The 27,428-nt window shown below is 34.3% G+C and overlaps 3 protein-coding genes across 3 annotated transcripts; all 3 read right to left on the bottom strand.

Annotated features, from left to right (window-relative positions):
• Position 1: 1 nt before the first annotated feature.
• Positions 2-5,946, bottom strand: LOC105159068 (inositol-tetrakisphosphate 1-kinase 3). Its single transcript, XM_011076007.3, has 10 exons — positions 5,242-5,946; positions 4,181-4,262; positions 4,058-4,090; positions 2,184-2,304; positions 1,909-2,001; positions 1,595-1,702; positions 1,308-1,484; positions 836-891; positions 666-750; positions 2-555 (listed from the first exon to the last, which is right to left on the bottom strand). Exons 1-10 carry the CDS (start codon positions 5,454-5,456, stop codon positions 485-487), a joined length of 1,041 nt encoding a protein of 346 aa, XP_011074309.1. The 5' UTR covers positions 5,457-5,946; the 3' UTR covers positions 2-484.
• A 6,698-nt stretch (positions 5,947-12,644) lies between these two features.
• LOC105159067 (putative inactive poly [ADP-ribose] polymerase SRO3) lies at positions 12,645-15,012 on the bottom strand. The gene is made up of 4 exons (XM_011076006.3): positions 13,948-15,012; positions 13,489-13,727; positions 13,263-13,393; positions 12,645-13,161 (listed from the first exon to the last, which is right to left on the bottom strand). The coding sequence occupies exons 1-4, from the start codon at positions 14,925-14,927 to the stop codon at positions 13,066-13,068; spliced, it is 1,446 nt and encodes a 481-aa protein (XP_011074308.1). The 5' UTR covers positions 14,928-15,012; the 3' UTR covers positions 12,645-13,065.
• A 995-nt stretch (positions 15,013-16,007) lies between these two features.
• On the bottom strand, positions 16,008-21,196 carry AAP8 (amino acid permease 8). The gene is made up of 7 exons (XM_011076005.2): positions 21,018-21,196; positions 20,678-20,911; positions 20,215-20,308; positions 19,882-20,096; positions 19,654-19,796; positions 17,264-17,491; positions 16,008-16,633 (listed from the first exon to the last, which is right to left on the bottom strand). Exons 1-7 carry the CDS (start codon positions 21,127-21,129, stop codon positions 16,208-16,210), a joined length of 1,452 nt encoding a protein of 483 aa, XP_011074307.1. The 5' UTR covers positions 21,130-21,196; the 3' UTR covers positions 16,008-16,207.
• Between the last annotated feature and the right edge of the window lie 6,232 nt (positions 21,197-27,428).

Here is a 27,428-nt window from a genome sequence, read left to right as displayed (position 1 = left end):
CTTTCTTCCAAAAGATGTAAATAAGCCAACTGGGAGCAAACTTTTACAAGTTTAAACTAAGAAGGATTTACAGGGAGAATCAGAAGGCCTTATACATGTGAAATACACTTTGGCCGACAACTACTACTACTCGTCAATACTATAATGGAGTCGGTCGTCCCGGATCGACCAACTACTACCCCTCAGTAAAACAAGAAAACGTGCAGGCGCATATGAAAATGAGTATTAGCAATAGTAGAGAGGAAACGTTAACGATAAAAGACCTTCGTAGAATCATCGCCTGGACTTTCTCCAAGATGATCTATTGCCTTCGCAGCAACTTAACTTATTGCCGAGGACCAAGAGTAGAGAAACTAATTTCTTGCTTTCTTTAGCCTCCGATGCAAAATCATGATTGGTGAGCATTGCAGGAGTCATGCTTCTGATTTTTCCTGCTGTTTTCGAGCCTTAACGTCTTGTACAGCAGAGGTGTTATCAGCTCTTTCTATTTGCTCTGTGCCAGGCTTAGAAGGAAATCTGTGAATATATGTTCATATTCTGGCATTTTTCCATAGCCTGAAAGTTAATTGAAAAAGAAGCAATATCACTGTGAGAAAGATGTTATTTTAGATTCATATCCAATGCGATCATCTGTTCGTAAGCAGATAAGTGGGTTATGGGTGTACCTGGAAAATAGTTTATATCTATCACATAATAGTGGTCTTGAGTTCCGTGCTCTCGGATTATGTCCAAGTTGAACAGCCGGAGGCCCTATAAGAAGAGCATCAAGTATTATATTTATAGTCACGAGAGATCTCAGCTACGGACAAACATCAAGATTAAATAAAATGCGTACCAGCCTCCTGCGTAGTTCTCTAGCCAGTCTCTCCAGTAATGGTCTTGGAGGTAGCTCTGCAGGGAGGAGAGGAACCAAAACATGAGAACCATTCCATCACATGTCCTTGCTCAAAACAAGATTAAGGTAACAAAGCAAGAAATCGGTAACTAAGACGGAACATAAATTAATGGAATGATTACACTGACACCTCACATTCAAAAATGTCCATTTCAAAATTTACATCGTACCCCCTGTAGTAGTTTTACATTAATAAATCCTCCAAGAAAGATGGCTAGGAAAGAACCTATAACATAACCAGAATGTAGGAATGCACTCAATTTCTAGAACTGAATGGTTTATGTCTGAACAGCAGGGATTGTCTATGTAACTATCCTGTATTTCATGGATCAGTAAAGAACACATTCGACTGTACCACAAGCCAACTAGTGAATTTCATGGAACATAATGCAAGCAAACAGAATAAGCTCACCAGCAACACAAGGATCCAAGTCTGCTTCATCAGCAGATGCAGCTGCACAAGATACCCTCGGAAAGCGATAAACGCCAGCATTCTTTGATAGTTCACGCTTGCTGACATCAGGTAAGGAAAATCGCCTTACTACCTTTATCGCTTCGCCAACAATATAAACTTTGAAGAGTACGCCTCCTGTAACAAGAAGAATGAAAGGGTCAAACACAAAAAGCTTCATTTGGTGTATTAATCCGTGCAAACCACTTTTTAAGGTAATGAAAACAATATGAATTATGTCGTCATACCGTGATTAATGAATTCCTGCAAAACAAGTGGTGGTTCCAGCTTTTGGAGGGAGAACTCATCATATGCAAGAGATAACTCATGTGACTTTGCAACCAAAGGCTTTGCCACTGAAATGTGTAATTTAAAACAACATTAATACCTAAATGAGAACAAAAGCGCTACTAAATATTCCTTACATAAAAACATTCAACATCACAAAACAGTTGGGAATTTCTCGTGTACTATGATGAGTTTGGTGCTTGTACAAGTGAAGTTTATTTCTCTAAAATTTTCTGATTATCCTGATATCTGTAAGAATAATATTGAGCCGTACCAATTGGTAGTCTCAGCCCAGCCTTGTTCACTGCACCAGGAATAGCCGATGAATCTTTCTTGATGACCAACTGTTTAGGCACACCGACTTTTCCTGCCCACAAGATGTACATGAATCAGTTTGTAGTAAGTCCAGGTACAATTTTCTTGGCCACATTCATTATATTTCTGGAAAAGGACCAATGGCAACAGATAAAAGCAAGCAGATTTCTAGCAAGTCTGCCCCTTCCCCTTGTCCAAGTGCAAATATATCTTTGTGCATAACAATTGAATTACCATAGGGGTCTGACAGATTCAGGTCAGCAACATCCTGAAGCATGGACTGACGATTGTGCACCTGTTGTATGGCATCAGGAGGATCAAGAACTGTGACCTCAGGGTGTGCATTCCGGTAATCCTTCAAAAAGAAGTTAAAAGCAATGATGAGAAGAGGACCTTAGAAACTCTGCAGACATGAAATGCATCAAGCTCAAATTCATGAACTCCAGTCTGTACATCTTCTACATGCACAAGCAAGAGGACACACGAGAGAAATAGAAACCAAAAAGATGAAACATAGGAAACAAGATTGGAAGTTATTAAATGAGAACCCAATATATGTCAACCTTATATTAGTTAAACAAGACAAAAGCGCCTTTTATCAGACAAAAAATCAGGTTTTTCTGGATTAATGCAAAGAATTTGTGCAAAACACTTCTTTATAAAAGATGACAACCTGGAGTATATATGTACCAACAAGTTTATAAACAGCAAAGTCAAGAACTATGCAGTGTCCAAAAGCAATGATTCCATCTTCGATTGTGAAAGCATCAGGAAGATCATGAAGGGGATCTCAAGGTAAAGCTTTTTTAAAAGTGAGTTACCAACTCCTTAGGTTCATAGTATCAGACATTTGATCTTACTACTGTATCAAGTGTGATATGGTCTAAGAATTAGGATATATTGGTCAATATGTTTGCTTGAACCTACAATTGATGATTACTTAAGATTGAAGTTATGAGATCAAACCCACAACCTCCCGGCCAAATGAGAATGACACCATTTTCTAGAAGTGCATCTAGAAGATCAAAGAAGCATTTTTCTGCAGTACAGTTATCTCTTGTTAGTAAGAACTCAAGGCAAGTGCAAAAATTCATTTCATAAGATTCTATTATTCTCAAAAGGAGATGGTTATTTAGTCCACACTGGAGCAAGACTATCGCATGCAATTGTCTGAGCCTACAATGTTAATACACAAACAATGAGAGAACCTATAGTTAAAATTATAACTGTCCAAAAATCTATAACTATATGGCAATTTGTCTGTATATAATTATTCACTCTTTCATTCTCCAAAAGATATATTTAGCACGGCAGATTTCATAGATCTCATTTCGAGAACAGAATTGATTAATCACTAACAAATTCTCTAGCCAAGAGGGATCTTTGTTTCCCAAACAATCCCTTGTACCCTTTATGTTGAGGAGTTCAAGATTCTTTATATTCATGGTTGTCCATGGCAAGCAACTTTATGGCACACAACAAGCATGCAACATTTCAGAAAGTTTAACTCATACACCACGTAAAGCAAAGATGCTTTTATGTTGTCAATCTTTTAGGAACAAGTTAACATTCATCAAACCAAACTAGAAGCTTAGCACAATAGACGCTAACAAGCCCAAACATCCGTACAGGAAGGAGCGAGCAATTATAATCCAAGTAACAACATCAAAAGACACCATGAAGAAACACAAATAAGTATAGAAAACATGAAATAGGTTAGCCCTCTCCTCAGAAAGCCAATATAAGGGTGGTGTTGACCTTGGAAAGGAGAACCTGCTGATAAAGATAAAATCAGGAATCCTCCGCGGAATCTAAACCCAGAAATCAGCTTAACAGTCCATGGAAGGAGAACACCATTTTTGCTTGAATCTTGAGGCTTCAACCTCAATTATGAAATCATGATTCATGAGGAGGAGAGATTGAAGTCCTCTGTAATATGTTAGATGGGAGAAGTTCAAGAAAAGACTGCAGCTGTCCGCAGTTGACTCACAATGGATGTCCAATCATTTCATCAGTCTGTAATTGCCTAAGTAATCTAATTTGTCTTTTCAACATGTCAATCCATTGCCACGGTTCAATATAAATACAGATATAAAAGACGACACTACCTCAAGTACTCGCCGCCATTCCTTTCCAGATAACTGCACAAAGTCAGAATGCAGATATTAATATGTGTCCAAAATTGTCAAGCAGAAGTTGGATTACAGATGGAGAAAGCACAAGCAACTCACCTTATGTAACACAATGTCAAAAGGACCTTGTTCTGAAAGGGGCCTACTTTGATCAATAGCTACAAACCGAATTCCCTTATTCCTGCATCAACATAATATTATTAACTGACAGTACTCCACACATTACACACTGATCGGTAAAAACTTTTTACATGAAAAAGAGTCATTATGCTGGCAATAATTGCAGCCATCAAACAATAAGCATCAATATGTTATTGCGGTCCTCCTTTTTTCCAATAAAACTTAGCGTGCCAAAACCAAATTATGAATTTGACAGCTCTAGACCCTACCTTAAAAGTGATGCCACAAAGAAAATATACAAACATGAAGAACATGACCATCCAGCCTTCAAGTCTTTTGGTCCAAATGCAGACCAAAAATAATTGAATTAACAACTGGAGACTGTGACAGCTAACAGTTCCAACTTAGATATCAAATTGTCAAAACAAATTCACCAGTCATAAACTCAAACTCCCACATCAATTCGAATGACGCAAACCAGACAGACGAAGTGTACTGAGTCCTAGAACAAACACTGGAAAGTGACAAGGAACATATAATAACGGCAGAAACTTCTTAGTTATTGTACACACATTGTTTTAGACCACAAAAATCTTTTCGCAGGTAGATCACATCTTCTTGTGTTGGGCAAACCACATAAAGGATATTCCATGTAGAATATTCATAAACAGGAATTAAATTCCCTCACTCATGAAGTTACATCCCTTCACGAAAACACGACTTTCCCATCTCAACAGTAGCCTTAAATGAGTGTTTACAATAGAATATGATAAAAAAAAAAAAAAAAACAGTGGAAAACAAAAGAAAAACCGAGGCTGACCTCAAGAGAAACACTTCTAATCTCAAAATCCCTATGTGTCTAGAATCCAATACCAAGAAGAAAAAATAAAAACTTCAAAATCATTTAAACCTAAACCCCCCAAAATCAGATACACTAAGAATTACCCGACAAGCAGCGTCGTTTTCTTGATTTTCACCGAGTTTTGTAATAATTATCCCCTAAAAAGAAACTGAATAAGAAAATAAATGAAATTAATTACCTTGCAAGCCGTTCAAACTTGGGCTGCAAAAAGCTCTTAATCTTCTTGGAAGTAAGAGCATATCCAACCACCACCGCCTTCATCGCCGGCGGAAACCCTCCGCCCGCTGCCGTAAACTTCCTATGCGCGGCCACCATTTTTTCTTCCTCTACCTCTCCCTCATTCCTCACCTCTTCCTTTCCTTCCTCTTCAGCATACACTATTTCTCCTCCCATACTCGTCAGCCGACCTTCTTTTTAACCTACGTATTTTCAGTGTATATATATACCTAAATATATATATATATATATATCTACGTATAATATACGCCCCTAATCCTATTCAAAACACCACAGCCGGCATCCGATCGCCTTTCCCCACAAAGCAAAAGCTTTTCTTGTAATACTCACTAAAATTTTTCCTTCTATCGGTTGATTAAATCAAAAAGGGTTTCACGAATTTCCTCCAAATGCAGCGCCGGATTTTTGAGAGAATTAGAGCGAGGAAACAGAGATTTAGCCAAGAAGCGAATAAAGAGATAGAGAGAGACAGAGACGTATATTGTGCATGTGCGTGTATATATAGATGCGTCTGTGTGTGTCTCTCTCTATGTACAGAGACACAGAGAGAGAGAGAGACAGACACACACACACACAGAAAGAGAGAGAGACAGAGAGGTGAGCTGGAGAGTAAATACCAGGTTTGCTGAAATGCAACGCGTGGAGCAGAGCCACACTATACAAATATATATATCTATATGTATGTATATATCGTAGTGCATATATATATATATATTTACACATGTACGCCTGGGGCCCTGCAACTCTGCCGGCGTATATATATATACATATATATATATATATGTAAAATGCACTCCAAAATATAATCTTAATCTATATTTATATTATTTACAAATAGGTATACTCACTTTTAATTTATAGTTTATTTATATAATTATAGAATTGTAAAAGTTATTTTTGATAGTTAAAAAATAAAAATAGTTTTGTACAATGATATTGGTATTTTTTGAGCATGTGTAAATTTTATATAATATAAGTGGTATATATAAATAATATAGATATTTTATATAGTATATGTATAATTTTTCAAAAAATAAATTATTCAAATAAATAGATCATAGAATAAAAATGTAGATGTAGTTATTCTTATATTAAGATTCGAGACTTTAGAATAATTACTTTTTAATAGATGAAATATTAATAATTTTCTCTCCACGTGCATTTGAAGTAATTTATTTTATTTATCTTCAATAATTCATTATATATATACATATTATTTTATTTAGTTAAATAAATATAACAAAAAATTTAAATTATACATACGTATCAAATATATTTTGATTATACCGTATTAATTAATCAGGAGAGGTAAAAATAACTATTTATGTTAGTATGTTTAATGAATTGACTAAAGTAACCCCATCTAAAAACAAAAATTACAATGAAGTTTTTGTCATATATTCTTTTTTATTTTTATATAATTCATACTTTTCTCCATATATATAATTTTCTCTTTCTTCTCTTCAATTTTATCATCCAATTTTTTTAAAACATATTTTCATATAATTATTAAAAAAATAAATAAAAATATAAAGATGTATTAATATTTATAAATTTTATATACCGTAAATTTTAATACGTACATTGAGTGTGTCACTGCTGCTAGTTCTTAAATTGAGTGTGAGAGGTCTATGTTAATTTTCATTTATCAACAAAATGTGTTGACTAAAATATCTTCGAATATACTTATTTTTCTCTGCCTCGTTAAATTTTAATTTTCTATGAATAAATTTTCCACCATTTTCGTGAAGTTAATTTTTAAGATTAATGTTTTGAAATAATTTTGATTAGTTATTTTAATTAAATAAATATAAAATTATTCAGATTGGTCTGGTTAAAAGAATCGATCTGTGATTCATCGTAAATGTGAGTAGAATTTAATATTTAGAATCTCAAATAAAGTTGGCAGTTACATTTTATTAACATTCTGATGCTATATACTACGATCAAAATGATCATCCTATTTAAAAATTAAATTATATAAAATTGAGAATTAAATTGTTTAATGATGATGTGATAAGAATGGATGATGCAGTGCATGGCATGGCAAGATATGGAGATGGGCATGAGAATGAGTGATGGTGTATATCTGATGTGGATTTGCATGAAATTGCTTTGTTGGAGCAATTTGGATTGTATAAGGTATTGTTGTGGGATCTTATCTTAATTGCATCTCTGCATTTGAGATATGTTTGGATCTCGTTTAATTATTTGTTAATGAATGATGTGCTAATTAAGTAGTAATTTATTTGTTGGTATTATATTAAATACTAAGTTTGTGGAGATTCACATCCATGCATGTTTGTCTTTGAGTAATTAAATAGAAAACAAATCATTGCAATTATTTGTGTTGTAATAAGTGGGCAATGCATGACCCCATGATCCATGTCAATCTGCCATTTTATTCAGATTTTTTTTTAATTATTTTCCTATTTGGATACTGTTGTACCCCATTTGCTGAGAATATTATGCAGAACTTAGTTATTATTATTATTATTTTTTATATAGAATAAGATTTGCTACATTATTCAAAGAATTAAAATTTTAATTTAAAGAACACATTTCATATATATATATATAAACTATGATTAAAGAGACATTTATTATATTGTGCAAAAACGAAGCACGTTTTATTGTGTTAATTTGAAACCAAAAATAAAATCCCGAAAGAGTTGGAAAATTCGTTGTGATCCATTGCTTTTTGTGGGAGGAGGATGGGCATTGGGCAATATATCCTTGGAGAACATGATTCTCTCTTGCAAATAACATTTACCAAAAAGTCAAATGAAAATTGGAGGCCCAGAATCCCACTAGAGGAATATATAATTGGGAGAGGAATAATTGCATCTAATGCACCAAAACCCACAACACAGGATCATGTATATATATATATATAGACAGACTGCCCACTAATAAATTGGAGTAAAGAAAGCAGCATTTTTGATGGGACCATAACTCTAACTCATCACATTACATGCATGAGTATATATGCGCACTCCCCCAATTATGGAGCATATAACATTTCTAAAGTAAAATTCTGTATATTTCCCCATTTTGACCTTGTGTATGGACAATATTTTCTGTGTCGCTATCAAGAAACAATTGTAAGATTGCATTTAGACTCGTGGAATTGAATTTGAGGGAATGATTTAGAATATGTATTTTAAATAGTTGGTATTGATAGTGCCACAAAGCATAATTCTAAATTTCAAATATATTAGTACTGCACAAAATGTAGATTTTCTGCAATAGTGAGTAGTCAAACTCCAAGTCGATGAGCTTGTTGATCTATTTGGGTAGAATCAGATCGATAAATGTATTGTACATGTTGATTTCTGCATTCCTCATATTAGTTTGAATGCATACAATATTAGTTAGCATTAATGAGATACAAATTATTTTGTTGATGATTCGCACTGAGATAAATAATTACCTAGTTTGTCACGTCAGATGTCTGTTAGAGGTCGGTTCTACGTTTTATCTTGATTTAAATGGTGGATTGACCTGCTTATGGGGATAATCCTCAATTAAAATTCTCTGAAGTTTAAATCAGCTCACTTCAATTATATTATGCACCGTAAAACTAAACCTCATAGTCATAAATGCATGTCTTTCTTATGAAGACCCCAGTATTTATAAAAATTAATGTGTCAGAGCATGTACGGATCTACATGTCCAATAGCCCGGCCTTGATTGGTTCAAGACTAATGGTTGTAATAATAAGTTGCCGGTGGCGTGGATCTGGTTGAATGAAAAGAAATAAACCCTCATCCTATTTCGTAATTTTCAACACTCTTAGGGGGCAATTACATTTTGTGAGCTCTTGTAAAATCTTTAACAGCCATCAATCCAGATAATGATTTCTAAAATCTTGAAAGTGAAAAGTACTAAGTCTACTTCTTACATGACTAGTTACCGACACATATACAATCAATTGCCACAAAGCTATAATAGGATGTCAAGATTATAACTCAATTGTCAAATCCATCTGATTGATACTAAATTATATGTCTGGTCAATATTAAACTTGCAGAAATTACTATTATTATGCAATAAAACTATTATCATTTAATATACAAATATAAATATTGATCATATATTGGAACTAGAGCACCATTATGGCATCCCTTCACTTAATTTAAAAATTATTCTTTTGTGTGGCTAATGTTATCTAGAGATGGTTGTTGTCCCACCCAAGTTTGGATCACCTTTTACCGCACATTGAACATGACTTTTTGTAATAAGTTCTTAATTTGCAGTTGTTTGAGCAGTGATGGATATATATGTTCTTGCACGCAGCAACAAAGTTAGTGGTATATTTCTTGCCAAGTGTCTTTGTAAAGAATTAATAGGATGTTTTTTCATGCCAATTTGTTTACTCCATTATCTATCTATTGACCAGTAAAGAGTAGAATAAACATATGGACAAGTGTCTGAACGAAAATATTTTGAGATGTCTAAAAATTTAGTAAGATATTTGATAAATTTTTTGGATCTACCAAGTTACTATAGAGAAAAAGATATTATGTGCTTGATAATATGGACCGCCAAGATGAGGCCTGGTGGGTTGATCAGTAGGGATCCGCTTCCTTTATTTTGAGTATTAGGAAAAATTGTTGAGAAGACATCATAAGTCTTCTCTATTTCATTAATTAAATAAATATACACACATGCTAAATTACTAATACTAGAAAAGGATTTGTAATGAAGAATCTTTTTGTTTTCTTTAGAAAGGATTGTAATGAAGAAGCTTGAGTGCTTAGTATATACATATATGCAACATGCAACAAGTTGTTAAAGGAGTTTCCTTATATACACACACATGTCTGGACAATTTTTGCAAGTCGTATGCGCTCCTCTCCTTTTGGTGCCATGACATTATCATGGTTTTGGTTTACTTTTCGGTGGTGCAAGAGATCTCTTATTTGTCAAGGAGTCGATGTCATTGGAGGTGGGATCAAAACCCTGCTCATGGTGGGGAGCGTTGAAAACAACAACACCACTTGAAGATTTTGTCATTTTCTTCTACGTTTTGACATGAAATGTCCTTTGACAATATCGACACAAATAATGTATGCGCAAGGGATCATGGGATCATGACATAGATGTCATGAAACACATGAACAACACATCCAGTAATAATACATTTGTCCTTCTTTTCCTCTCTTGTGGTGGATGCTTTTTCACGGTACAAGTGGGTGGGCTGATGCAAGACAATAGATATTTCCATGTTGTCTATGACTTGTGACTTTGGATCTATATGGTCTTAGTCTTTTTGAAAAAATAAATCACGGGTTCGTATTTCAAAATAACAATTAGAGAACTAATTTTGAATTTTTTTTTCCTAAGAAACTAAACTCAGCTATATCGTATAAACAGATGGATCGGACTTGTGACCTGTGGTCGAATATGTTGTTTTTTTTAAAATTGATGGATGCATCATAATAGTCATTTATGAGATAAAAGTAACTTTTAGTTCTTGAAGGTAATTTTCCCATTAAACTCATGGTTGAGTCTATTACCGCATCAAACATGTATCTTCTTATGTATCAAGAATTGGTAGGAAGAGAGACTAACAATGGCAATGCATGTTCATAGTCAGCCTGGAGATTGAGATTATAAGCATGGTCCATGGTCCATGGGCTATATGGGCCATAGGAGTAGCACCAAATTTATGGTCATGATTCCCTGAGCGTGATGGTCCAAGATCCGTCAAGGAGGAAGCCTGCAGGTGATACCAGCCACATAACAATTCTGACTTTTTCAACTAGACTTTATGCCAAAATAAAGGAAAAAATCACAGGGGAATTACGATTCTCGGAAAATAAATTACATAAATAGAAGCTTCTGCCGTCACAAGTAGAAAAAGGCAAAGCGAAATGAAGATCTTGTGCAATAAACAAGTGACATTAAGTTCTCGAAGCATATCCAAAGTTTTATCCATGAGCCTATAAATCGTGTTATGTACTGCAGTATAATTTGAGCATTCCTTGCATTCTACTTGCAACTCCCAAATAAAATGACAGTTCTTGTTCCCGGTTACAAAAAGTTCTAAAGATTTCTACTCCCGCCACCATGAATCATGATATCCATACAAGATTATTGAAGTTATTAAATCTACCATCCTTGTTATGTTGACATAGAAATTTCGGTATACATAGAAGTCCACAACCAAATTTGGAAGGTACGAATCCTTGCACCCTAGCACCATTCGGCACTTGAAACTGACTTGAGAACCCACGGCGAAGACCCTTGCTTCCGATATTATAACAAAGGTACGTTAATATTTGATGGAGTCAGTGAATCGCATCTGCGACATTCAACTTAGAAGAGACCTGGTAGTTCTCGGCCACCTGGAGGATTTTCATCTAATCTCTCAAACTATATCGAGCTAGTCCATTCATTCATTGGTTGATCCTTGCTTGCCATCTAGAAGGTCAATTTCTCCCTTGCCTTTGGAGCAATAGTTGACTATGCATAAGAAGTCTTTCCCTACGGGGTCTTATTGGTTGACTCTGGCTAAGTCAAGTCAGTTAAGGACAGTGTCACCCCAGAACCTGATAAAGAATTCCCATACCAGGATAGCTTTTCTTCTGCCTTCCTTATAGTTTGCCCATCCTGCAACTTTCAAGGCCCAGGAACCCATTAGCCATTGCTTAACCCTTCCTCACTCACAAACCGCACAGCCTATCAAGATCCCATGGACTGACGACCACCTCGTCCGCCTTAACCCACACCAAGTAATAAGCAGATACCCCCAGCTAGGGCACCGCTTCATTTTTGTCACCCCCTGGGACAAACTATCATACCATAAAACAAGCAAATATAGAGTCCAGCAATCCAGTCCTAGTCCTGGACTATATTCATTGGCTTCCACCACAAAATGATCTAGTGTTTTTCGCATTAACTTTTTATATATTATTGTATCATATGCGGGTAAAGAAATATTAAATTTTTATCACATTATGCTTCTCTTTTCCTGTCCTACAGTGCTTTATACAGAACAGAATACATTCGACCGAGGCAAACAACCAGTTCTGTTTTTTTCCAGCATTAGAAGGGCCATAAAGCAATCCCAAAGTTCATTGCCGGAATTCACATGGCAGCAACATACACGACCATCCACCCAGAACAAAAATCAATATTTTTAAAGCTCATTGTGAAAGATCTTAGGTGGAAGAGTAGGATATAAGTTACAAAGAACAAACTAGGCCTTTGCATCATCTGTTTAAACCAGACAGCTTTTTGGTCTCAGTAGTAGAAGTATAGCGCATCTAAAGCGAATTATGAGAACCACTCATACAGAGACCATTCGTCGGAGAAACATGAAAAGACAGGCCAATATGCAAAAGAAAAGCTCACGCACGCACACAGAGACATGCACATTAAACACTTACAATTTTCAGAGATCTGTGTCCTATACTAATCAATAACAAAGTTCTCACAGCACCAAGGACATTACATTTGTCAGCCAATCAGTTAAACTCCTCCCGCACCTCTACCAACTAAAGGAAGGGTGAAACGAACAAAAAAGACAGAAAAACACCAAACTAACAAGCATCCTACGTAAAAAAGACTGCAGAATCATAAGACCTATGTGTATGGCATATACCAACCTTGCTTTCAGTTTGAGAAGCTTTCTTGAATGAGTCCCGTTAGTTGGTATTTTATGAAATTATTGAAGTCAAATGTGATAAAAAGATCTATGATATGAAAAGTTCTCAAGTGGCTCAACTAGAAACATACAATAAGCGAGAACTTATTCTCAGCCACGAATTTCTTGAATGGTTGAGCGCAGTACATCATCCCCAACAATTGATCGTAATTGTTTCATGAAATTTTCTTTTCCCAGCTTCCCTTCCTGAAAGGAAAATGGTAAATACTTCATTACGTAAAGAACGTAACATTAATTAAAACCTAGTCCCCAGTTCCATATTACGTGGAAGAAATGCAATTGCTCACCTTATATGATCTCCATAAAGTTTGCAATTCTTGTAATCTTGACATAGGAAGCGAACTTCTCAGCTTAGAGAATAACTTTGCAATAAATGGATGGAGAACCCAATTCATACATGAAAATCTATTTACGGAACCTAAGGGGAAAAAATTGGATGAAATTGGTCAAATCTCTGTTTCAAAAGATGTAAAGTACTAAGCAAGCATATGAATATGGAAGAGAGTTACTCACCAGATATATTTACAGGTTTGTAGCTGACTACACACTCTGGCAAAATATGAGTGTTCATATTGGCATGCCAAACTATATACCACTTGGGATTCTTCAGGTCATCAACACCGGTATCATACTCTACACTTGAAGGATACATCTGTTGAGACCCTGCTTCAACCTTTTCACATTTTCCTAATATCACTCTACACAGTATCACATGCTTCTCGCCATTCTCATCTATCTCAGACAACAATGCACTGAGCCACATTTCAAAAATCACAAGTTAAAAATAAGCAAATCCAAAACGCCAAACAAATAATCCACAAACAAAAGCATAAAATTTCCATATTAGAGAAAAGTTAGATTACAAAACTAGTAATAAATAACTTACACGTGACACACCGAGGCAGAGCGAGAAGTCATATAAACATTTTAGTTAAACGTATTTTGAGGCAAGTCTAAACACAGAAAACGCACCTATGCTGGGGCAATCGTATAGGAGACAAATGAATTCCAATGCCTGGGCCTCCAGGATGTGGAACCTTGCTAGGCACCCGAAATCCATGCTTCAAAATGCTCTCCACATCCTTGGCTGACGTCCCATACCACGCAAAAACCATGTTACTCTCTCCTCTAGCTTGTTTCGTGATATCCATCTGCTTAGAGAAGACCTCACAACGCGCCTTATCCAAGGGTTCAGTCCGTACACATTGATGAATGGCCGTAACTTTAGAACCTGGCTCCACAATCTCCAATCCTGACAAGAACAAATTCTTAACTATTGCATACCCTTTCTCCTCAGTCGCCAAAGTTCTCGCCTTTGGCCACCTTGCTGACTGCAATTCACTCCCCACCATCTGCCGCCTTTTCACGTTAATGCTGGACAAATTATCATCCATTTTTTCCTTTTCGCCATTCTCCTCTCTCTTTCTCTTACTCAATTTCACAGTCTTATTCGATACCAAACACTCAGAACTTCCTGAATTCTGCATAATTTTGATATCAATCTGAATTTTCCGGCAATCCTCATCGCCACTCACCGAATCATCCTCACTATCAATTTCACAGCTGTTAACAAAAATTTTGGGGAAAAAACACTTACCCTCAACATCAATCCAAGAAATAGACCGCTGATTGCCAGTATCCAATTCAATCTCGAGCATCCTGTAAAAGTCAAAAAAGCAGTTGAACCCCCGAACTTGAGCCTCAACCACGGGCTTCCCCTCAGCAAACCCTAATCTCATCACCTCCATCACTTCCTTCGGGTAATCAACCCACGATCCATCCTCATAGAACATAAACTGTTCCGGGACGGAGCTCCGCTTGAAGTTGGAATAATTCTGGATCAGCAGCTCACAAGACAATGCCGATGAAGATCGAGAAGCCGAGACCCTCCCCTCGACCTTCCCATCCGCACACTTCTTCGCCATCATCGAGCTCGAATTCAAGGAATTCATGGCCGAACTTAGTGTACAATTTGAGAAGCTCCCTGTACAATATATCGACAAAAACCCGCAAGAACTTCTGAAGAGAAAAATCCCACATTTTTGCCGCCCGCGTATTTATAAAGGTCCCTGTAGAAGTCGGTTAGAACACCCAAAAGACGATTTAGCCCCCGAGTCCCAACATGTCACCACCTTATAAACCACTGGTAGTTAAAAGGGCATTCAAGGAAATTTGAAAATCCTCATAATGACTTGATGGCTAAGAAAATAGCCCATTATTTAGTTTATTTAATTATTAATTAGGGAGTTCAAATTTAATGGGCTGATTAATTTAATTAGGGTTTCTTCAGCCCAAAGAAAAGATTTTTATTTTAGGGGCATCTGAAATTCAAAAAGTCCATAATTTAGACTTTATTTACTTTATTCTATTCTAAGTTGGCAGCTTGCGGCCGACGTTGGGTTGCCCCACTCCTATGTATTCATACTATTCACTCTTAATTTAATAGGACTATAATATAAATATTTCAACAGTTTCTAACGTTTTATTTATATTAATTCCACGCGACGCCCCTTCCTGTTTTTTTAATTACATATACTTAGTTGGTACTAAACTTTTGTATTATTTAGCCAACTTGCAAAAGTAGTTGAGAGTGGGGAAGTTGTTCTTACTTCTTGGACTCATGGGTCCAATCCACCCAATTAGCTTTAGATCATCATATATTATCAAGTTGAGCTTTGGTCGGGTCTTGATGGGATGATACTGAAATGGAGTCAAGTTGGCTCCAGCCCACCAAATAAATAAAACTTTCATTTGTTTTTATTTTCCCCCCCGAAGAAAACTCAAATAATGTTATTCGTCTTCACAAAACTCAAATGTCTTTTTAGTTCGAAAATCATAACGTACATAATTTTTTGAAACTAAAAATACATGATTATGAGTTTTATAAGATTAAAAGCGACACCTACAATATATAATTATAATACCAAAACAAATTCTTCACTTCTTTTATAGGACTAAAATCGCATTTGGCAGCTATATGTTCTTACAGTTATTACGTACCAGTTGCGTGTTGCATTTGTTTCTTCGCTTGATTTCCATAACCAACCACTCTTTCTCCATTCATATATAACGAGTGCAAAGCGACAAAACCTAAGCAAAAAACAACACACATGCAGTCCGAATTATCAAAATCCTCCTGAATTCTTACAAACATGTTACAACACATTATTCCTCCCCCGCCATGCATGCATGCACGAACCAAACCGAACAACACAACGTAAGTTATAGCTAACTATTGAGTCTTGAAAGGCTTGTAGGTCTTGACATCCTCCGCAAGGCCCTGAATGGATCCGGCAGCCGCGACGACCGACACGACGAGGCAAGCCCAGCTCAGTATTTTGAGCCACATCCAGCTGAAGGAATACTTTGGTATTTTGTTCTGCGCGATGTGCATTTCAATGGGGAAGTAGACTGTTAAAGGGTAGAAGGAGGCTGCCCCGATGAGGCCCAAGAAGTCGTTGAAAAATGGGAAGATCATGGCGATAAGAGCTGTTACTACCACGTACGCTGTTCTCCACACCAGTCTGAAGAAGTTGATGTTGTAAGATCCACATAGTAGTGGGATGTTTACTGCGTGTTCGGTGGTGATGAATTTGTTATCTGGGTATTTCTGGCTGTAGTGGTTCTCCACGAAACCGAACAGCGGCTGGGCGAACACCTGTTTGTAATGCTTGTTACTGTTAGGGGATCAGATAGGAGAGTACACGAAGAGGTAAAGAAATTACACATTTTTTCATAGTCATATCACTTAATCCAAATTTACTATTAGCTACAATTTTATCGGCTATGGCCTAAAAATACGGTAAATATATTGTCAACTATGGTTAAATAAAGATCGGTACAAAATTTTAGATTATCCACCACAAAATTATTCCGTGCCATAGCAAATGCTAATCATGACAAATATTTTAGCTATACTTACAAAAATCACAGTCAACAATCATTCTGTAACCATAATCAATAACTAGTTATTACGACTATTTATTTTTAACAATGACAATTAGACATGATTAAATATATTTTTAGTCTTGTAAGTATACCCCTTTGGCATTTTTAGTCATGTATATTCCCCTTCAATCGAAAAGTGATAAGTATATTACATGTGGCATCTTATCCAAAAATGGGGCTTCTCACCATAGGAGACTTTCGGACGTATTTAAATTTTTCAGTCAAATGTGTCTTAAATTAGCGAAAATTAAAAATATATAGGATTGTTTTGCACCTAATAATATAAAGGACTAAGACACCTAACATATATATGTGTGTGTGCGCATACAGGTGGTGTTACCTGGTAAGCACCAATAAGATGGACAGCAATGCAGACATTGGCAAAGTCAATCAACCAGAAGGGTTCATAAAATCCAAATCCAGTGAGGAAATTGCCAGGCGCATTGTTCCCAAACGCAGCGTAGCCCACGCAACCGCAGAGGACATAGAATACGGTGGTGGTCGTGACTCCCACGAAAGACGCTTTCTTCATCACCTTGTTCTCCGCTGGCTGCGACTTCAATGTGTCCTATAAATTACCGTGTCCTAGCTACAGTTAGAGCTGCCTACTTACAACAATTCTTTCAAACTCGTAAAAAAAATTGTATTTATAATTAAATTCATTGTGATTAATGTCCAGTCACGAATTACTCTTTTTATAAAAGCTCGTTGAAATATTACCAATTTCATCTAGTAGAATTCAACCAACACGTCAGAAATTAAATCAGGGAACAAGTGTAACACACTTGTTATATGATTGAGCAATTTTTTAAATTGCATACACTAATCGTACGATAAGTATATTACACTTATTATATAATTAATTTAAATTTAATTTTGATTAGAATTTTTCATAGTATAGAGTACGAAAACGTAACAATCACAAAAACGTGAGTTCCTAAGTCTGATGAATAATAATGCAGAAAAAGCAAAGGGTGATTTGATGTATTATAAGAAGAAGAGCTTTCAAAAGGCAATTAAGGGGAATTTGTGGTCCATAGAAAACAATATTTTGTAGTAAAAAAAACTGCCTTTATTCCAAAGATATGAAAGAGTTGGCTTTTTTAGTAAATGATCCTCCTCCACTAATTGTGACCATACTGCACATCACATGCATGCACCCATCCATTTCCTGGACCAATAATTCCACGTATATATACTGACAAAATTTCTCTATATATTAATTAATACTCCATAACTATATATATATATATATAATAATTTCACAAAATTATATATTAAAGTTTCTCACTTTTAATTCTTCTACTAACTCTAGTTGACAAATAGAGGAAAATTATGAAAATTACATTTTACGTCCCACAAATTAGTAGTTTTGTGATTTTGGTCTGTTGATTTAGAACCACACATTACATCCTATAACTTCAATAAATTTGCAAGTTTAGTCCCAAATCTTAATTCTATTATTTTTGTTTTTACAGAAACATGTTGATGCTTCTCAAGATTTAACGGAGCCGGTGCCATAGAAGTGACGTTTCGGATAGAAATTTAACGGAATTAAAGCTTTGGGACAAAAAATTATGAAACTTTTGAAGTTCTGGGATGGAATTTGGTAGGTTAAAAAATAATGGGACCAATATAATATGAAACTTGTCGCAAATTATGAAATTATTTTCGAAAATTATGGAGAAAAGGTGCAATTTCCGTTACTATTTATTGCCCTACAAAATGGGTTATTTGAACAATTATTTGATTTTGGAGTGAACTCTGGAAATGGGTTCACTAATTAAATATTAACTTAATATAATTATATATCACAAAAGAATCTAATCTTCACTTCACCAACCAGATTCTCTCTATGCTTCGTCGGTGTAGAATTATCGTAAGACAGGAACAAATATATTAACGTTTCGATTTCGAATTGAAAAATTATAATTACACAAGAACAACATCATAATATTTACGTCTATGTATATATGCATATAATTGTAAGACCGCATATACGTTAATGCATATTTTATTAAAAAATTATAATTTGTTTACCATAATTAATTATCATAATAAAAAATAAAAAAAATATTGTGAATAGTAATTAACCGCGACTATGCAACAACTATAGGTTATACATAATTTCAGCAAGCGAAGCTCAAATATTAGTATTAACTAAAAATCATGATAAATATTTTGATCATAGCTAGAATCACCATAATTTTTTTTTATTAAAGCTAAAACGAAGGCAAATATTAATTAATTATGATTAAAATTTAAACTTTTACTTTGATTTATTTGCACGTAATCGACTTATTATAATTTCCACATTTGTAATGCTTAACAATTCAATTTTTGTAGTTGAATTTTTTTTTTTTTTGGTCTAAATATCTAATCATCATACTAATATATATCTAATGCAAAAATAAGAGTCGAATCCATATAGAAAAGAAATGAAAAAAATTATATTTTTAGTTTCATAAAATTGGAGATTCAATACATTTAATCTTTTGCTTTACGAAAATTTTAAAATAGTCCCAAAATTAGAAAAACTCGACAGAATTATTATTTTTGGACTGTTTTGAAATGTGTCGATTTTTTTTTAATTTTAAAATAATTTTAAAAATTTCATAAAATAAAGAATTAAATATGCTGAACCTCGATTCTATGAGATTAAAATACAGTTTTATGGGAAGAATATCATATGGAGGGTAAAGGAATGAAGAGAAAGTTGAGTTGAGTTGCCTGGATCTCAATGAGCACAGTTGAGTAAGCATAAGCGAAGGCTATATCACCAATGGCTTGAAAGCTTCTCCACACCTTATCCGCTCCTGTTACGTCCACCCCCACCGTCGTCCCAGTTAGGCTTGTCCTCACATGTCCACCACCTTATTTTTCCAACCAAAAAAAATAATAAAAAATTAAATACATACCATCAACTATTTACAAGCTACAACGTGATTATGTAAGTACCTGCAACCTTGGCTATAGACAGGCCAAGGCCAATGGAGGAGTAAGCAAAAGACATGACGGCTGCAACGATGGAGAGCCACGATAATTTGTGGAAATTTGGTATTTGGCTCAGTATTATCTGAATTCCCGCAAATATGGCCATGAAAGGGTAGTTCGATATCGAGCACTTAACATCGTGCCCGTTCTTGTGGAAACAATTCGACCTCTTTACAGCTCTAATAATTATATATACGTATATCAAAATGTTTAACAATTAATTAAATAATTCCTTATTGATTTATAAAAATTAATAATAATACGGGTTATTAATTTAATTTGTGAATATGTACTCACACCATACTGATAGAGGCAGTAATTGTGTATCCAATTGTGACCCCAACAAGATTACCGTACTGAGCCAGTCCACATAACTGAACCTTCAAACCTCCTACAGCACAAATCAAAAGAATCAATTAATAATATCTAGACCTATTTAACATATGAAAAAATTTATTTATTTTTAATAAACTGAGAATTGAAGCATATATCTAAAATGGGCTTATCTCAAATTAAAGTTATTTTGAGTATATATTTTGTTTTTTAAAATAAAGTATAAAAAGTACACTAGATACGATTATGTGCCATGTGTAATCATGACTGGATATATTAATTAAAGTTTATATGTATATATAATTTTCATATTTTACTTCTTGGTCTGGCGATGGTTGTAAAAATGTTGAAATCAGATGCTATTAATTATTTATGCCAACTTTATTTTCTACTTTTTCTTATATGAAAAGGATAATTAATTAATAACCTAAGTGAGAACGGACGACTCCCATGTAAGTGTAGTTTCTGGTGCCGTGGACGGGGCCGGGGCAGCGGTAGGAGTCCGCGAGCAGCGTGGAGGTGAAGTATGTGATGAAGGAGAAGGCCATGAGCACGGCGGGGCCGGCCACCCACCCCAGCTGCGCTATCGCCCACGCCAGCGACAGCACTCCAGACCCTATCACCGCCGTTATTATGTGCGCACTCGCCGTCAACATCGTCCCTTTTTCATCATATCATCAGCACAATTACAAAATTTACATGTGTGTGTGTCTGTGCTGTGCGTGTTCTTGATACATATATACGTGTGTGTGTGTGTGTGTGTGTACCAGTTCTCTTGACACGACCGTCGTCGTCGAAACTCTTGCTTGAATGACCAGTCTCGAGGGATTCCATGGGTTGTGCTATGTACATGGAGTTCTTCTGGTACTCCTTAGCCATTGTGTCTGAGTGTGTGCGTGTGTGTGTGTGATTGTTTTGAGAGGCTGAGATAGGAAAATGGGTTGTGGACGAGGGATATATATAAGAGGATGGAGGGTTGAGAAAATTGTGTCAAAATTACGCTTTTAGTCCATGGGATTTTAGGACTAGAATATATCGAGTTTTCTTAATGTTTAAAATATTTTGAAAATCTTACAAAGTAGAGGATTGAATATATCAAGTATCTTTAATTTTAAAATTATTTTAAAAATTTCATGAATCAAATAATTAAAAATATTACAGCTTTTATTTTATGAAACTAAAAGTATGTTGCCCAAATTGTGGAGGTGTGAAAACTCAAGGAAAAATGTGGAATCAAAATAAGTCTAAAAAGTGAGTTTGAATTAACTAAAGTGTGTGTGTGTGTGTGTGTGTGTGTGTGTGTGGTGGGGTGATTGATTAATGTATTGGAGTCAAAGAGAGGATAACAGTGTTGGAGAAGAATGGGGGAAATAGGAGAATTCTTGTTTGTATTGTATTTGTAGCAAATTATGATAGTGATGTGAGTAACTAATATGAATTTAAAATTTTAAAGAAAAATTACATGTACACCCTTTAAGATTAAATTAAAATACATAAATATTTTTTTTATATATTTTGTGAATTGATTATATTATTTTGAGATAGTTAGTAGTTGTAATTATAAGTATACTCGATATTCAGTAGTAAAAATTTATGCAAACGCACAAACACCCAGCTCCCATAAGGGGATGTAATTTTGCAAAATAAATAGGAAATAATAATTGTGTATTTAGATCTGATCTCAAGGGGTAACGATGTAATTTACTTTTATTTTAATAGTGAAATTAATATTTGATATTATTAAATAAGATTACATATAAGTAACTATTCAGATTTTCTAATTATAAATTAGTGTTTAGTGTGTATGGTGTTATATTTCGTACACATTATGTACATAAAATTTATATTAACTATCTGTATATGTGAATGAAAATATTTCATCATAAAATATTTATAATTAATTTCCATACTGTAAGCAAGTATTTATTACATATGCCATAATTACTCATGACTTGGAGGATTAAGTTTGATAATTGTGGATAATTGTTCGTTAATTGCATTAGAAGAAATATAATTTTTTAATTATTATAATTAATTATCTTGGTTTAATGCAAAACTTAATTACCATGTATGTGCATTAGATGCATATACTAAAAGGTGATCTTCACACATAAAATTGAGGCTTTCAAATTATGTTTGAACTTCGGACCTAATTTAGTGCCCTTTTAGTCCTGCAATTGAACAGATTAAACTTAAAAACAATTGTCCAAAGTAAACTTCTACGAAATCAATTATATATAGTATACTTTCACCCTAGGAAAATCAATTAATGTCAATTCAATTTAGGAAAAACTTATCCAAACGTTTCCTAATTAGAATATATAGGTTCAAACAAATCCAACCCGTAATAAGTTAGACCACGAAATTCTAGTTCAAGACAATTTATATTATTACATAGGAGTTAGGACCCTATATAGGTTCGGTTACTAATGATGATATATGATATGGCCTAAACATTTAAATTTAATTTAATTTATATATATATATAGTTTGAATAATAATTCGTCCCACCTTAGACGGTGCATGCTTGTAATTGTTTTCTTTTTTGTTACAACTTTAGAATCCCCCACAAATTTTGGCAAATGGTACGGTTTAGGCCATCGAAAGTGATGCACTAATAATATAAAATAATAATAACAATAATAGTAATAATAATAAAGTTTATTGCAGTAATTGATTAGGATTTGGATGCTTGCACAAGAAAGAGGGCCCTCACGTTGACTATTATGTCTCTTCTTACAGGTCAACTCATTCTCTTTTTTGTCGGTTAACCCCTTCTTTTCTCTCTTATTTGCTTTTTCCTCAACTAGATCAAAAAGGCCTCACCTTGTTATGTAAGATTCTGATGTCATGCTTACTCAAAATATATAATTTAATTATACATATATATATATGGGAGTAATCTCCTAATGAGTCGGTGCAAAAATTTAATAACCCCAGTATTATTTGAAATTACAAACATGTTACGATCCATACATTTTATTCAGGTCGTAATTTCAACTCGATTCGAGTAACTGTATATGGACTCATTATGACAAATATAGCACTCACAGATCCAATAACCCTAATCTTATTTGAAAATTGCGGGCATGTCCAGATCTGTGCATTTTATTCGAGTTGTTTCAATTAGACTCAACTCTGGTGATTGTATATGGACTCACTGTCACAAACCTAATAATCCTAACTTTGTTCGAAATTGCAGACATGTCAGCATCTGTACATTTTAACGACTCAACTCGAGTGATTATATATGGACTTATTTCTCATATCACAAAGGTAAATTATATTTTTTAGCTTAATTAGTGTATACTCCCCTCTCAACTGAATGTATCTTGCACTTACAAGTTATTGAATAACACGACTCTTTTTGTGCAACAATCGTGTTTCATTAATCAAAATTCTCGTTCAACGCCGAATCCATTCGTTTGTGCTTTCTTTTTCAGATTTCAATTCTGAGTGGCAAATATGGAATTTTTCCATTTTGTTTCAAATATTAAAAATGAAAAATAAAAACACAAACAGACAGATGTAAGTGTCTGAAAAATGATAGAAGCATACCTTAACTAGGTGCAAATTCAAACTTGAGTGGTAGTCCATATCCAATTATATCTCAAAATTGGTAAGAATATCAAAAGATAAGGGTACCTTATCCTATAAAAGAAAAATTCTTTACCTAAAAGCAATTATACAATTATTGTTCCAAATCTTAATCTATTTATATTTTATTATTAAACAGAGCCCTCTTTTGTCGTATCATTTTCTTTGTCTTTTTTTGTTAATTTTTATTTTTAATATTATTTCACCAATTATTTTTAAATTTCTCCTTATTTTTATACTGTCAAGTTGCTTACTTTTTTCAACTTTAATAAACTTTAACCTTTCATAACTTTCATTTTTTTTTTATTTAATTTTAACATTCTTATATTGCTTCAACTAATTAAAATACATTTTTAAATATAAAAATTAATTTAATTATACACGTGGATTTGAGTGTACCACACGCACTAATAGTAAAAATCGATGTTGAACAAAGTGAAACTATAAAAGTAAATGGGAAATTAAAAACTCAAAGAGATGTCAAACGTTTGGCTAATTCAATACCAATTTAAATTGATTTATTTTTTGTTATGTGATTAAAGGGTTAAATGGACTTCAAATTTGAGAAAAAGAAATAGGCCCATTTACTTCCACTACTTTGAAGCCCAGCCCAGAAAACAATTTACACGAAAACAAGTATTTATTTAGAGAACTTAAAAAAAAATAGTTGAGACTAGCATCCTGTAGGGAACGTACTCATTGATTGAGAATCCAATGTTTTAATAGTTGAGGTGTTCGATTCAAAATTCATCGAAAACATGTGTAAGTGGAGTTGTGCACGGTAGGACGGGATTATATGGAACTACCGCCATTTTGGCTATTGAGTGTTTTTTATAGATTTAAAAATTTAGAATCTGTTTGTTGAAATACTTAACTCTCGTATGGTTTCATATAATGGGGATCAAATCCTCTTGCTCCTCTTTGGAGTTTTTGTATTGAGGGATTGCATAAAAGCAAGAAAACTTTTTACATCCTCTAGTGTTTGTAGTCGGCTTTTGTTTGTTTTAGCATGATAAAATACGCCCATATGTGATAAAATGGATTGATGTTATTTGTCTTAAATGCATTTTACCCTCTATATTGTATTTAAATAACCCCTAAAAACAACAAGTAGATTACCCCCTATAAAAGCAAAAATGTAGCAACAAACCCCCACATTCTATCAGTGTCATGAATATGCCTGAAATGAAGTCAATTTAGTATTTCTTGCCCGTGTAAAGACCAAAATGCCTCTCTTCCCCAAATAAGTTCTCATTTTCTTTCACGTGGGTAATTTGCTCTCTTTTTTTCTAAAAAAAAAAAAAATCAGCAGAAATTATTTAAATATTGTAGGAAACAGTGGGGTAAAATGCATTTAAGCAATGTTTTTTTTCCATCCGAAGTGTAAGGAATGACCTCATTTTGTATGCGGTTTTTTTGGCATATTACTGCATGCAATAAATGACATGTCCCCAGTATCTAACATCTTGCGTTTTAGTTTCATACGTACAACTTACAACATGCTGTCACTTATTAAACGCCGGTCTTAATTGAGAAAACGTCTTTTTGGTTGGATATATTTTACGTTGTAGGTATACATACATACATACGTACATACATGTCCGGTTGTCGCGATTCAATACTGAAATCTCTTAATAGTAAAGGGCTTCTTTTGTTGTGATATTTCTTACACTTCTTGGATATATATACATATATATTAATGACTTCATCACATCAAAAGTATTGTAGTCTAGTGATTGAGATTAAAGTTGAAATCTCATGATCAATCTCGGAGTTCTCAATTTAAATTTCACTGGAAGTATGGATATTTATCTCATTTTATGTGTGCTATTGTATTTTATTTATTGTTGTTAATCATATTAATGTATTGATCGAATTAAAATATTGCTCAATGTATCAAGATAAATTATTGTAATTTATTTATCGTTATTAATAAAAAAAAAAAAGAAATTACTTTATCAAATTAGCCTATCTTAAACCAAAGAATTCAAGAACTTGTCTCCTGTTAAACAGGATGTATGCGACTAACATGCGAGTGGTCTTCCAATTGCACAACTCCTGAAGACTTGTAGTAGTACTGACACAGATAGCCAATTTCATAAGAGCATAGATCATCTGCAATGCTGAAACCTTAGCAAATAAAAATGGGACATCAACGGGAGACAGAACATGATGTCGTGTTCAACCTTACAACCTTAAATATTGCAAGAGAATTGCATAAATCAGAGTAACAATAGCGTACTAGAGTAGTGATTCATAGATGCTAAACAGACTTTATCTATAGATAAACTCGATGATCCATGATAGGCAAAAGCATAATTCAAATCACTGTCAGGGTTCTAAGGAGTTTCCAGGAATGCATCATTATGGAAAATACAGATAAAAGTTCAATGTAGTGAAGGTGGAAATGTGCAGAGAGGGTAAATATTCTTGAAATTAGTTGGGAAGTCATTAATACAGAGACCTGGTATGGAAATAAAAGTTTACAGACAAACACAACGTCCTATTCGAGTAATTCTGCCATAGTACGTTTTGTTCCCTGCAAAATGTTTAAGTTTATTCCACTTTGTAAGTAAATGAGAGTAAACATCATGTGTATAGCAGAAGTTATAGGTGAAAGAAATGAGTGCAGTCAATTATTATGATCATAGCTACCACATGCAAGAATGAATTCGTTTATATCAAACAAGAAAGAAGCGAAATCCGTCCAGCCAAAACGACATACTTACTACCGAGATAGAAGAATTCCCGAAATGTGAAAACCAAATGTGGAAAGAAATGAAATATCAAGGATTGTATTCAACTTTGATGTAGCATCACCTTTACAAACAGTAATAGCCAGCATGGAAAAGGGAATGGGACGGGATCAATTTTTGCAATATTTATTGCTTGTTCTATTACAACGCATTGGTTGCATATCAATTGAGTCCTCAGAATAACATAAGGCAGCACAGCTCAGAAATTATTACAGTGGAGAGGGCTGAGATTCAAGTATATGTTAATAAGGAATGTTTATTACTCATGTAGTGTTGTGCTAGTTGCTTAAGTGATCCACGAAGAAAATTTGTACTCAAGCAGACTTGGAACTAAAAGATATGAATCCAATTTAATCAACAGGATGCTAAATAACAGAAGAACAGAACATAAGAGTTCAACTAATAAGCATATCTGATCGAGTCACAGAGAGGAGAGCAAATGTTGATGATCTGATAGAGTCAGAGGAAGCTTATTCATCACAATTTATATGCACTGCCATAGAGCTAATACGATATGAAAAAGCACATATAAGTTGCAATATGTCGATACTTGAGTTGCCTTTACTCTTTGTGAGGCTGAAATCAACCACGCATACTGCACTTTTTTGGAATAAGCATATCCTCTAGCGGTTTACAGAAAGCTAAAACTGGTAGTAGAGGGCATCATAATCATCATTTTCATGCCTAGCCATATCAAATATGCATCTTTCAGTGAGAATACTTCGGATTCAGTTCATTTCCTCGGTGATCTCTTCAGTAAACTAAATTAGCTTCCTTGCAAGTAATCTTGGGACGGAAACAAGAAAATGCGAAGTAAGCAAATTC

The sequence above is a fragment of the Sesamum indicum genome, linkage group LG3, assembly GCF_026168435.1.
Source record: "Sesamum indicum cultivar Baizhima isolate 11 linkage group LG3, ASM2616843v1, whole genome shotgun sequence".
In the NCBI taxonomy this organism is placed as follows: domain Eukaryota; kingdom Viridiplantae; phylum Streptophyta; class Magnoliopsida; order Lamiales; family Pedaliaceae; genus Sesamum; species Sesamum indicum.
The sequence above is the reverse complement of the archived record's forward strand: the minus strand, read 5'-3'. Positions and strand labels throughout refer to the sequence as shown.